At 37.4% G+C, this 14,706-nt stretch overlaps 1 protein-coding gene across 1 annotated transcript; it reads left to right on the forward strand.

The window, feature by feature from the left end:
• Window positions 1-12,917: 12,917 nt before the first annotated feature.
• On the forward strand, window positions 12,918-13,443 carry LOC138415867 (histone H2B type 1-F/J/L-like). Its single transcript, XM_069544403.1, has one exon. It carries the CDS (start codon window positions 12,952-12,954, stop codon window positions 13,330-13,332), a length of 381 nt encoding a protein of 126 aa, XP_069400504.1. The 5' UTR covers window positions 12,918-12,951; the 3' UTR covers window positions 13,333-13,443.
• Window positions 13,444-14,706: the final 1,263 nt, after the last annotated feature.

Raw genomic sequence — 14,706 nt, forward strand, 5'->3', positions numbered from 1 at the left:
AAGAAATAAAAGGAATTCAGATTGGAAATGAAGAAGTAAAACTCTCAGTGTTTGCAGATTCCATGATACTATACACAGAAATCCCTAAAGAGGCCACCAGAAAATTACTAGAGCTACTCAGTGAATATAGCAGACTTGCAGAATATAAAATTAATACACAGAAATCCCTTGCATTCTTATACACTAACAATGATAAGTCAGGAAGAGAAATTGAGGAAACAGTCTCATTCACCATTGCAACAAAAAGAATAGAATGCCTAGGAATAAATCTACCTAAAGAGACAAAAGACTTGTATGCCGAAAATGATAAGATACTGAAGAAAGAAATCAAAGACAATACAAACAGAGAGATATGCCATGTTCCTGGATTAGAAGAATCAATATTGTGAAAAAGACTATACTACCCAAAGCCATCTATAGATTCAGTGCAATCCATATGAAACTATCAATGGTATTTTTCAGAAAACAAGAACGAGAAATATCACAATTTGTATGGAAACACAAAAGGTCCTGAATAGCCAAAGCAATCTTGAGAAAGAAGAATGGAACTGACAGAATCAACCTGCCTGACTTCAGACTATACTACAAAGCTGTAGTCAACAAGATAGTTTGGTACCAGCACAAAAACAGAAATATAGACCAATGGAACATCATAGAAAACCTAGAGATAAACACATGCACCTATGGGCACCTTATTTTTGATGAGATAAGAATACACAATAGAGAAAATATAGTCTCTTCAATAATTGGTGCTAGGAAAACTGGACAGCTATGTGGAAAAGAGTAGAATACTTCCTAACACAAGACACAAAAATGAACTCAAAATGGATTAAAGACCTAAACATGGGACTAGGAACTATAAAACTCTTAGAGGAAAGCTCAGGCAGAACATTCTCTAACATAAATTACAGCAAGATCCACTGTAAGCAACTTCTAGAGTAATAGAAATACAAATAAATACAAATGGGATCTAATTATAAAAATATGGTACCTAATCAAACTTAAAGACTTTTGCACAGTGAAGGAAACAATAAACAAAGTGGAAAAACAACCATAAAATAGGAGAAAACAGTAGCAAATGAAACAATTGACAAAGGATTACTCTTCAAAGTATACAAGCAGCTCATGCAGCTCAATACCAGAAAAACAAACAGGTAAAAGTGTGGGCAGAAGACCTAACCAGATATTTCACCAAAGACATACAGATGAGTAGTAAACCAAAGATGCTCAACATGGCTCATTAGAGAAATACAAATCAAAACTAAAATGAAACATCACCTCGTACTGGTCAGAATAGCTATCATTAAAAAATTTACAAACAATAAATGCTGTAGAGGGTGTGCAGAAAAGGGAACCTTCTTGCACTTTTGGTGGGAATGCAAATTGAAACAGCCAGTATGGAAAACAGTATGGAGTTACCTTAAAAAATTAGAAATAAATTTTTTGGGCCATAAACCATATGGCCCCCAAACCCCACTACTGCACATATAACCTAAGGAAACCATAATTGAAAAAGACGCATTTCAAAGACATTTGGAAAACTCAGTAGAGGCCACAGAACTGGAAAAGGTCAGTTTTCATGCCAACCCCAAAGAAAGGCAATGCCAAATAATTTTCAGAGTACCAGATGTTCAAGCCAGATTTAGAAAAGAGAGGGGAATCAGTGATCAAATTGCCAACATACGTTGGATCATCGAAAAAGCAAGAGAGTTCCAGAAAAACTCTACTTCCAATTCATTCACTTTAACTGTGTGGATCACAAACTATGGAGAATTCTTAAAGAGATGGGAATACCAGACCACCTTACCTGCCTCTTGAGAAACATGTATGCCGGTCAAGAATCAACAGGTAGAACCAGACATGGAACATGAACTGGTTCCAAACTGGGAAAGGAGTACTTCAAGACTGTATATTGTTACCCTGCTATTTAACTTATATACAGAGTACATCAAGTGAAATGAGGGGCTGGATAAAGTATAAGTTGGAATCAAGATTGCCAGGAGAAATATCAATAACCTCAGATTCGCAGATAACACAACCTTTTTGGCAGAAAGTGAAGGGGAGCTAAAGAGCCTCTTGATGAAGGTGAAAGAGGAGAGTAAAAAGCTGAAACAAAGATCATGGCATCCAATCCTATCACTTCGTGGTAAATAGATGGGGAAACAATGGAAACAGTGATGGGCTTTATTTTCTTGGGCTTCAAAATCACTGCCAAAGGTGACTGCAGCCATGAAATTTAAAAACCCTTGCTCCTTGGAAGAAAAGCTATGACAAACCTACACAGCATATTAAAAAGCAGAAACATTACTTTGCTGACAAAGGTATATCTAGTCTAAGCTATGGTTTTTCCAGTAGTCAAGGATGGATGTGAGAATTGGACCATAAAGAAAGCTGAGTGCTGAAGAACTGTTGCTTTTGAACTTGTTGTGGTATTGGAGAAAACTTTTGAGAGTCAAGTCTGAACATCAAATCAGTCAGTCCTAAAGAAATAAGTCCTGAATATTTAATGGAGGGCTGATCCTGAAGCTGAAGCTCCAACACTTTGGCCACCTGATACAGAGAACTGACTTATTGAAAAAGACGCTGAGGCTAGGAAAAATTGAAGGCAGGAGAATAAGATCACAGAGGATGAGATGCTTGGATGGCATTATCGACTTGATAGACATCAAGGCCTGGGAGTTGATGATGAACAGTGGAGCCTGACATGCTGCAGTTCCTGGGTCCACAAAGAGTCAGACCTGGCTGAGCCACTGAACTAATCTGAACTGAAGTGAACCTCAATGATCATTGCAGCACAATTTACAGCAACTAGAAAATAGAAAGGTTTCCCTGGTGGATCAGACAGTAAGGAATCTGCCTGCAATGCAGGAGACCAAGATTTGATCCCTGGGTCAGACAGATACCCTGGAGAAGGAGATGACAACACACTTCAATATTCTTGCCTGAAAAATTCAAAGGAACCTAGATGTCCATTGACAGGTGAATGGAAAAAGAAGATGTGGTACATATACACAATGGAATATTACTCAGTTATATTAAGGAAAGCATTAGGCTCAGTTCTAATAATATGAATGACATTTGTTGAACAGTTGCTCAGTCATGTCCAACTCTATCCGACCACATGGATTTTGCCAGGCTTCACTGTCCTTCACCATCTCCTGGAGCTCAAACTCATGTCCACTGAATCAGTGATTGCATCTACACTCTTGTCCCCTGTCATCGCATTCTCCTCCTGCCTTCACATTTTCCAGCATCAGGGCCTTTTCAAATGAGTCAGCTCTTCACATCAGGTGGCCCAAGTATTAGAGTTTCAGCCTCAGCATCAGTCCTCCCAATAAATATTTAGGACTGATTTCCTGTAGAATTGACTGGTTTGATCTCCTTGCAGTCCAAGAGACTCCCAAGGGGCTTCTCCAACACCACAGATCAAAAGCATCGATTCTTCAGTGCTCAGCTTTCTTTATACTCCAGCTCTCACATCCATACATGACCACTGAAAAACCCATAGCCTTGACTAGACGGACCTTTGCTGGCAAAATAATGTCTCTGCTTTTTAATATACTGTCTAGTTTGGTCATGACTTTTCTTCCAAGGAGCAAGCGTTCTAATTTCATGGTTGCAGTCACAATTTGCAGTGATTTTGGAGCCCAAGAAAGCAAAGTCTGTCACTGATTCCATTGTTTCCCCATCTATTTACCATGAAGTTATGGGACTGATGCCATGATCTTAGTTTTTTGAATGTTGAGTTTTAAACCAGCATGGTCATTGAAGCAGAAGTAGATGTTTGTTTGTTTGTTTGTTTCTGAAATTCTCTTGCTTTCTCTAGGATCCAGTGGATTTTTGCAATTTGATCTCTGTTTCCTCTGTCTTTTATAAATCCAGGTCGAACATCTGGAGTTCTCAATTCACGTACTGTTGAAGTCAAGCTTGGAGAATTGTGAGCATTACTTTAGTTAGGGTTCGATATGTGTGCCATTGTGCAGCAGCTTGAACATTCTTTGGCATTGCCTCTTTGGGGATTGGAATGAAAACTGACCTTTTCCAGTCCTGTGGTGACTGATAAGTTTTCCAAATTTGCTGGAATATTGAGTGTAGCACTTTAGCTGCATCATGGTTTAGGATCTGACATAGCTCAGCTGGAATTCCATCACCTCCACTAGCTCACTTGACTTCAGACTGCAGGGTGTCTCTCTTTAGATTAATGATTACACCATCATGGTTATCTGGGTCATGAAGATCTTTTTTTTGTATAGTTCTTCTGTGTATTCTTGCCATCTCTTTTTAATATATTCACTTCTGTTAGGTCCATAACATTTTTGTCCTTTATTGTGCTCATGTTTGCATGAAATGTACCCTTGGTGTATCTAATTTTCTTGAAGAGATCTCTAGTCTTTCTCATTCTATTACTTCCTCTATTTCCTGGCATTGATCACTTACAAAAGTCTTTTATCTCTTCTTGCTATTCTTTGGAATTCTGCATTCAAATGGGTATATCTCTCTCTCCTTTGCCTTTCACTTCTCCTTTGCCTTGCTTCTTTGCCATTTGTAAGGCCTCCTCAGACAACCTTTTTGCATTTCTTTTTCTTGTAGATCTTTTTGATCACTGTCTCTTGTACAATGTTATGATCATCCATCCATACTTCTTCAGGCACTCTATCAGATCTAATCCCTTGAATCTGTTTGTCATTTTCACTGTATAATCATAAGGGATTTGATTTAGGTCATACCTGAATAATCTAGTGGTTTTCCCTACTTTCTTAAATTTAAGTCTGAATTTTGCCATAAGAAGTTTATGCTATGAGCTACGGTCAGCTCCCAGCCTTGTTTTTGTTGATTTTTTAGAGCTTCTCCATCTTTGGCTGCAAAGTATATACCAGCATAATTTTGGTATTGACCATTGGTGATGTCCATGTGTTGAGTTGTCTGTTGTGTTGTTGGGAGAGGGTGTTTGCTATGACCAATGTGTTCTCTTGGCAAAACTCTGTTAACCTTTGCCCTGCTTCTTTTTTTACTCCAAGGCCAAACTTGCCTATTACTCCAGGTATCTCTTGACCTTCTACTTTTGCATTCGAGTCCTCTGTAATTAGAAAGGACATCTTTTTTTTGGTGTTAGTTCTAGAAGGTCTTGTAGGTCTTCATAGAACCTTTCATCTTCAGCTTCTTTGACATAAGTGGTTGGGACATAGACTTAGATTACTGTGATACTGAATGGTTTGCCTTGAAACAAAATGGAGATCATTCTGTTATTGATCATTACTAAAGGATGCACCCAAGTAATGCATTTCAGACTCTTTTGTTGACTATAAGGATTACTCCATTTCTTCGAAGATGTTCTTGCCTACAGTTGTGGATTTTACTGTCATCTGAACTAAATTCACCCATTACTGTCCCTTTTAGCTCACAGATTCCTAAAATGATGTTCACTCTTGTCATCTCTTATTTGATCACTTCCAATTTACCTTGATTCATAAGCCTAACATTCCAGATTCCTATTCAATATTGTTCTTTACAGCATCACACTTGACTTTCACCACCAGACAAATCCACAACTGGGTGTTGTTTCCACTTTAACTCAGATCCTTCATTCCTTGTGGAGCTATTTCTCTGTTCTTTTCCAGTAGTATTTTGCCACCTACTGACCAGGGAGTTCATCTTTCAGTGTCATATGTTTTTGCCTTTTCATACTATTCATGGGGTTCTCAAGGCAGGAATAATGAAGTGGTTTGGCATTTCCTTCTCTAGTGGAGCATGTTTTGTCAGAACTCTCCACCATGACCTGTCTGTCTTGGGTGCCTCTACATGGCATGGATTATTGTTTCATATAGTTTAACAAGGCTGTGAACCATGTGATCAGTTTTGGTTAGTTTTCTGTGATTGTGGTTTTCATTCTCTCTGCCCTCTGATAGATGAGGATAAGAGCCTTGTGGAAACTTTCTGATGGGTGGGCCTGTCTGTGGGGAGACCTGGGTTTTACTCTGGTGGGCAGGGCCCTGCTCAGTTCAGTTCAGTTCAGTTCAGTACAGTCGCTCAGTCGTGTCCAACTCTTTGCAACCCCATGAACTGCAGCACGGCAGGCCTCCCTGTCCATCACCAACTCCCGGAGTTCAACCAAACTCATGTCCATCGAGTCAGTGATGCCATCCAGCTATCTCACCCTCTGTCGTCCCCTTCTCCTCCTGCCCCCAATCCCTCCCAGCATCAGAGTCTTTTCCAATGAGTCAACTCTTTGCATGAGGTGGCCAAAATATTTGAGTTTCAGCTTTAGCATCATTCCTTCTAAAGAACACCCAGGACTGATCTCCTTTAGAATGGACTGGTTGGATCTCCTTGCAGTCCAAGGGACTCTCAAGAGTCTTCTCCAACATCACAGTTCAAAAGCATCAATTCTTCAGTGCTCAGCCTTCTTCACAGTCCAACTCTCACATCCATACATGACCACTGGAAAAACCATAGCCTTGACTAGATGGACCTTTGTTGGCAAGGTAATGTCTCTGCTTTTTAATATGCTATCTAGGTTGGTCATAACTTTCCTTCCAAGGAGTAAGTGTCTTTTAATTTCATGGCTGCAATCACCATCTGCAGTGATTTTGGAGCCCCCCAAAATAAAGTCTGACACTGTTTCCACTGTTTCCCCATCTATTTCCCACGGAGTGATGGGACCAGATGCCATGATCTTCGTTTTCTGAATGTTGAGCTTTAAGCCAACTTTTTCACTCTCCTCTTTCACTTTCATCAAGAGACTCTTTAGTTCCTCTTCACTTTCTGCCATAAGGTTGATGCCATCTGCATATCTGAGGTTCTTGATATTTCTCCCAGCAATCTTGATTCCAGCTTGTGCTTCTTCCAGCCCAGTGTTTCTCATGATGCACTCTGCATATGTTAAATCAGCATGGTGACAATATACAGCCTTGACATACTCCTTTTCCTATTTGAACTAGTCTGTTGTTCCATGTCCAGTTCTAACTGTTGCTTCCTGACCTGCATATAGGTCTCTCAAGAGGCAGGTCAGGTGGTCTGGTATTCCCATCTCTTTCAGAATTTTCCACAGTTTATTGTGATCCATACAGTCAAGGCCCTGCTCAATAAGTCCTTAATCTGATTTTATGCCGATGGGTAGGGATTTATTCCCTCCCTGTAGTTTGGCATGAAGGCAAACTATGGTAGTGAAATGCTGGTAATGGTGACCTCCTTCAAAAGGACGTAGGCCAGCATATTGTGCCTCCCTGAACTGTTATATTCAGTGACCCTGACCCTGAGGCATGCCACTGTCGACCCACACCTCTGTGGAGACTCCTGGACACTGTTCAACAGGATGAAGTAAGTCAGAAAGAGAAAAACAAACATTGTGTGTTGACACATATATATGAAACCTAGGGACTTCCTTAGTGGCTCAGACAGTAAAAAATCTGCCTGTAATGCAGAAGACCCAGGTTTGATCCTTGGGTCAGGAAGATCCCCTGAAGAAAGGAATGGCAATCAACTCTAGTATTCTTGCCTGAAGATTTCCATGGGCAGAGGAACCTTGCCAGGTACAGTCCATGTGGTCGCAAAGAGCCAGACATGACTGACTGAGAAACACACACGTGCACACACACACACACACACACACACAGAAAATCTAGAAAAATGATACTGATGAACTTATCTGCAGAGCAACACTCGAGACACAGGAATATAGAACAGATTTGTGGACACAATAGGGGAATGAGAGAGTGGGACAAATTTAGAGAGTAACCCTGAAACATATGTATTGTCATATACAAAATAGATTGCCAGTGAAATTTCTGTATGATTCAGGTTGCTCCAATCTGTCTTTGTGACTATCTAGAGGGATGGGAAGAAATAGAAGGTAGGAAGGAAGCTCAAGAGGGAGAAGACATATATTTACCTATGGCTGATTCATGTTGATGTATGGTGGAAACCAACACAATATTGTAAAGTAATTATCCTTTAGTTAAAAATAAATAAATTTAAACAAAGAAGATTAATGAATCACTTGTCTTGAAAAAGCAGAGATTCCTAGAGTGAAGGCAAAAATTTCAAAAGAACTGCTCAAATTTATCATGATATTGCAATGAATATCAGTTTTTCAGGTTTAATAATGCAAACCTAGGTTACTAACTTCAGCCAGTGGCCAGATGGCATAGATGAAAAAAAAAGTGTAGAAAGTAAAAAAATAGTTGTGGGGCTAGAATGTATTTTACATATGTATTATAGGTGTTTTCTGGCCTCCCACCACTCAGAGGTAGGCTTTATGAAGATTGTGGTTTATTTGTTATTGTTATATTCCCATGAGTTAACTGATTACTTTTCGCTAAGAAAATTATCTTCATGCAGAGAACTTATGAATATAAATTGCAAATGTTTAATAAAAAATTCATAAAGAAAATCAATTGAAATAATACATTTAAGGGTCTTTCTGACAAAGGCAAAATAATACTTAATCAGTTTTCTTTGCCTTACCAGGTACTGCAGTTTGAACATGCCACAAGCTTTATTTCATATTAAGATATTTTGCTTTTAGCAAAAGTTTTTATATAATTGATTGATCTTTTTCAACTGCAAAAAAAAGCATCCAGGAAGAAAAGTTTATTTAACATTTATAGACAATATCTTCTAGGGTAATGTTAGCTAACTTCTCATGGAAAAATGTTAAGATAAGAAAACACATTTTAATTCAAGTAATAGAATACCTTGAGTATATATTTAATGATGCTACTTTTTTTTAAATTATGGAGAGTACTTTTGTGATTTGATGACCACAAGAATTCAAGTGAAACAAACAAAATGTAGAAGGTTTGATTACAAAAGTTGTATTATATTTCATAGTCAGGGCTTGCAATAATTTTAGTTATGTTTTTATTTTTTCCCAAAACTGACATATTGTGGAGACTATACTAATGTTGACAGACCAGGGTTAAAATATACTTTGGGAAGAATTGTTGCATTAACTAAACAAGCTATTGCACCAGGAACAGCCCTTGGGCATTTAAATTCAACTTCTGCTACATTTCCAAGGACAGGCCACCCTGATACTGCCTGTCAGTGAAAAATAGGTAGTGTTGAACATTGACAAGACCCAGTAAAACCTTTGCAGACACCTTGCATGGAAAAATTTCTTCTGGGATTAGTAAGAATTTGCTGTCATTTTCAGTAGCATGTTTCTTTCCTATTTTCATTTTTCCAAACTTTGGGTATTTGACAGTGCTTTTAAAACCATGATGTGTTTATTTTAAAATGGATTGATATTTTAAAATTTTTAAAGTACACAATGTCATATCTAGAGCTTTAGGTAAATAATTATTAGCTCTAGACTTTGCTTCACCGATGTTTTGCACACTTTTTTTGTTTGTATTAATGATTGAAGTTAATTAAAAACATTATATTTGACCTATACTTAATACACCTACTTTTTCTCATTTCCTTTTCTTTCATATGGCAGGTATTACTTATGATTGCAAGAAAAATGTATTACAAACTTTTCAAATATCTATCAACTGGTAGCCATAGTTATTTTTGTAAATGTTCTTAAGAAAGAATTCTCAAGTATGTTTTAGAAAAGATTGTCATAGTTGGAAAAACATGAATATTCTGAGTTTTTAGCCACAAATCACTTTTTTAAATGGTTGTGTGTACAGGGGCAAAAGGTATCACCCAAGAGAATTTTCTGCATTGAACCTGTGCCAATTCTGAAGCAACACTTAGGACTTTACTATACCATCCACATTTTTTTAAATCAAATTTTATTGCATATAGTGTATCAGATTGCATGAGAAGACAAGAAGGAAGCTTTGAAAAATAGTATTTGGTTAAACTTATTGAAAATGCTTTTTCATGTTACTTATTTCCTTCAGATTATTTATTTCATAGCAGTCATCTCATCTAACCATTGTATTGGAACAGCTTCATATATTTTCCAATGCAATTCTGTTGTTACATTAGGCATATTTTCCTAATTTTATATATCAAAATTGAGAGTGCAGATCAGCAATTTTCCTCTTTTGCATGTACGGTACATTAAAATTTGTCTGTGAGTCATCTTTGCATACATGTAATCCAGTTCATCTAGTTTTATAATGATTGAGCTAGGATAAAAATTACATTGGTTTTTACATGTTAAATCCTAGACTTGCCCAGATCTCCATGACCCCATTTTCCTTAGTCCCTACTAAATACAGCAGGGGTCAAAACATCTCCTTCCAAATGGGAAAGGACTACAGTTCTGACTAAGCAAACCACAGGCATCGAGTTTAGAAGCCAGCTGTAAGAGGAAAAGGAAAATGCCCCTGGGAAGTGTTGTCACAGCTGTAATCCAAATTTCAGAATAAGATTATTGCAAATAATAAGTGCTGAATAAATAAACAAATGAAATAAATACTAAGAAAAAAGCATTAACACATCTTAAAAGGAGATATTTTTACTTTGAAATGAAATTGATCACTCCGTCTTCTAAAGAAGAGAGAATCTGAACAAACTGAAAATCAGTAGTTCTTGTTAAGGTCACAGGTGAACCTCTTCCCTGAAAACTGGAGAAAGAGTGAATACAGAAAATCAGAGCTTTTCTTAGGTCAGAGCTTTGGAGGAACATAAAGGGTTATTGACTGAATTCGGAGTAGAGAAAAAAAATTGAGTGTCAAGCTTTAAGTTATATCCACATGCATAGTCATGATTTTTACCTCGAGAATTAGCACTGGGTTTTCAGGGTGAAGAGCAAGTAAAATTTCCCTAGTGCTTCCAGCAGGGAGAGGGGAAAGTAACCAATTTGAAATAAACTTCAAGAATTATTTTCTCATTAACAAAGGCCTGACTTCAAGAGAAATTAATTTTCTTGAGCCTACTTAATGTGGAGAAAAGGAAACACCCACCTTGAACCCCCTGTAGTTTTGAACATAAAGGAGGGGAAATAGCCAATTCCAGGTCCTACTAGACTTTCTATCTCATGTAGCTGGGAAGTAGGGAAGCTGAGAAGCCCTTCTGAAGGTCTCAAGAGGTGCAAGTTCACTGAAAGACTGAGATCTAATCATAGGGCTGTGGAATGCTTCTCCCTCCACACTTCGCCATCACATAAGCAAGACTTTTACATGTGAGAGGATTACATTTGTAAGGAAGTGCAAGGCTCACACTCTGTACATGAAATAGCCTTTAGGGAAATCTACCAGCAAAAGTTAGATCATCAGAGGAAAGTTTAGCCTCTTATTCCTACAGGAACAGCAAAAACAAACAGCCAATGTTTCTTAGCCAAGTAAACATGAAAAACTCACCTAACGATTGGTTTACTTCAGTTCTTTTTACCAAACATTATGTCAAGCTTTCAACAAAAAAAAATACAAAGAAACAAACATGCCCCAATATATGAAAGAAACACAACAAAAATTGTAAAAAAAAAAAAAAGAAGAAGAAGAAGAAGAAAGAAAGAAAACTAAATTAATAATGAAAGTACATGTGCAATTATGTGACATCAATTTTTTTTTTTTTTTTTTTTTGGTGACATCAAATTTTAAAACCTGTAATCAATGAAAGACAAGCCTGGTGCACTGTAATCCATGGGGTCACAAACAGTCGGACACCACTGATCAACTAAACAACAACAAATCAGTGAATTTAATTTTCTAGTAACATAAGCTATTCGTTCTACAAGAGGTATAATTTGAATAGTCTACAAACAATATTTTAACATTAAGTACCTGCCATTAAAGAAGTAATCACGCCCATATTACCTTATAAATGTTAAAAATCACATACTTCAAAATTTGTTTAAATTTTTAAAAATCATACAACAGAGATAAAACATGGAAGAGACATCTATTAATTTATTAATAGTATGATCTGACTGAATAATACAAATTGTAAAACAAAAAATTACATATAAAGTTTACCTCAAAAAATTATAGACAAATATTAGTAAATTGAATGCAGTAATGAAAAGAAAGACTAAAGTGAAGGTCACTCAGTCGTGTCTGACTCGTTGTGACCACATAGACTGTATAGTCCATGGAATGCTCCAGGGCAGAATACTGGAGTGTATAGCCTTTTCCTTCTCCAGAGGATCGTCCCAACCCAGGGATTGAACCCAGGTCTCTTGCATTGCAGGCAGATTCTTTGGAAGTCATAGTTAAATAGGTTTTAGTTTTACAATGAAAAAATAACATGCATAAAACAACCAGCAATGTAATGCATTAACTTTCAAAAAAAAAAAATAGATATAAATGACAAAATTATCATTTAGTGACAAAAATAGATTAAAATGTTAGATGATAATAATATTAAAAACAATATTGACAATACTGACAATATTAAAATATTAAATGACAATAATAGATAAAATATTCACACATTAAATATTAATACTAAATATTTGCATTAAAATGATCTTAATATAGTAGACCTTTATAAAAAAAACAACCTCAATATCACATGGAATCATGGAAGGTCAAAATAAATTCCTTTAAAATAGAGAAGAAGCCAGAGCTACAAGCCTTAAACATTATTATTATTCATTATATCTTTTGAAGTCTACCTTATAAAAGAAGATCAGAAAATGCAATAATATTTTTTGATGATGTGTTTATTATATAATTCATTTCCCCACATATGACTCTGGAAAATAATTTATATTCTTTGTTTGCCTCAATATTCTCATTTGTAAAATGAAGTTAATGAAATTAACTATTTGATTAGTTTGTTATGAGGATTAACTTAGGTCAATTTACGCAAAATATTTAGGAGAGTATCTGGTATACAGTAAATACCATAGATGTACTTGATGGTATTTACTATTATTACATCTAGAAAAAAAAAAGACCTTATAATAGATATTCACTTTATAATCGGTGAGATGTTAATAATTAGCTCCAAATGTTTTATGAATACTAAATGTTATGTTTAAACTGCTTTGCGGCTGCCTGTTGTCGTCGGCGTTCCCGGTAGGCCCTATAGCTTGTGCTTGACGTTATGCCTGAGCCGGCAAAATCTGTTCCCGCGCCCAAGAAGGGTTCCAAGAAAGCCATGACCAAAGCCCAGAAAAAGGATGGCAAGAAGAGCAAGTGCAGCCGCAAGGAGAGCTATTCCATCTACGTGTACAAAGTGTTGAAACAGGTGCACCCGGACACCGGCATCTCGTCCAAAGCCATGGGCATCATGAACTCATTTGTCAATGACATCTTCGAGCGCATCGCCAGCGAAGCGTCGCGCTTAGCCCATTACAACAAGCGCTCAACCATCACTTCCTGGGAGATCCAAACGGCCGTGCGACTGCTGTTGCCCGGCGAGCTAGCCAAGCACGCCATGTCCGAGGGCACCAAGGCGGTCACCAAGTACACCAGCTCCAAGTGAGTCCCTGTGGGGACTCGGCGCTCGCACGAGTTGCCCAGCCACTTGACGTTCTAAAGGTTCTTTTCAGAGCCACCCACCTTCTCAGTGGAATAAACTCACCTTTTTACTTTACTTTTGTTGTCTGTTATCGTACTTTTTCTGTACCGCCGATTTTTTTTCTAGTAAGAACTGGCCTGTCTCTTAGGATGAAGAGGAGGTACTCCAGAAAAGACCAAGTTTTGTGGATCAGTCCAGAACTAGCTAGAATAACTGTTCACTCATGCAAGTAACTTACCTTTTCCAGTAAAACCGTGAGAGATGGGTGGTCAGTGTAAATCTATTCAGGAGGATGGGGAGGGAGGGTGGAAAGTTAAGCATTAGTTACTTTACAGCAGATAGAGTGGGTCAACTCAAGTCCATTTTTCTTGAGCTCAAAACCAAAAATAGAACTACCTTATGACCCAGCAATCCCACTGCTGGGCATACACACCGAGGAAACCAGAATTGAAAGAGACACATGTACCCTAATGTTCATCGCAGCACTGTTTATAATAGCCAGGACATGGAAACAACCTAGATGTCCATTAGCAGATGAATGGATAAGAAAGCTGTGGTACATATACACAATGGAGTATTACTCAGCCGTTAAAAAGAATTCATTTGAATCAGTTCTGATGAGATGGATGAAACTGGAGCCGATTATACAGAGTGAAGTAAGCCAGAAAGAAAAACACCAATACAGTATACTAACACATATATATGGAATTTAGGAAGATGGCAATGACGACCCTGTATGCAAGACAGGGAAAGAGACACAGATGTGTATAATGGACCTTTGGACTCAGAGGGAGAGGGAGAGGGTGGGATGTTTTGGGAGAATGACATTCTAACATGTATACTATCATGTAAGAATTGAATCGCCAGTCTATGTCTGACGCAGGTTGCAGCATGCTTGGGGCTGGTGCATGGGGATGACCCAGAGAGATGTTATGGGGAGGGAGGTGGGAGAGGGGGTTCATGTTTGGGAACGCATGTAAGAATTAAAGATATTAAAATTTAAAAAATAAAAATAAATAAATAAATAAAAATAAAAGCACATGCATAACTGGAAAAAAATAAAAAAATTAAAATAATGAAAAAAAAACTGCTTTGCTCAGTGCCAGAAGAAAGAAATCATTAATACTGAAGAGAATATATGATTATTGAGGATTTGTTACCAAACTTTTCCACATAAAGAGGCCTTACAAATAAGTTTTCAGTCTCATAACAAATGAAGATACTAATGATGATGATAATGATAAAAATAACTCTCTCCTGTTGATTCCTTACTGTGTAATTTGCCAGCTTTAGAGTTACCCATTATTCTCCTTTATTTTCACTCCTGATTCCATTCAA

The sequence above is a fragment of the Ovis canadensis genome, chromosome 12, assembly GCF_042477335.2.
Source record: "Ovis canadensis isolate MfBH-ARS-UI-01 breed Bighorn chromosome 12, ARS-UI_OviCan_v2, whole genome shotgun sequence".
Taxonomy (NCBI): Eukaryota; Metazoa; Chordata; class Mammalia; order Artiodactyla; family Bovidae; genus Ovis; species Ovis canadensis.

Bases quoted from the DNA above. Each gene is read 5' to 3' on its own strand.
- LOC138415867 (XM_069544403.1), top strand. From the start codon at position 12,952: ATGCCTGAGCCGGCAAAATCTGTTCCCGCGCCCAAGAAGGGTTCCAAG.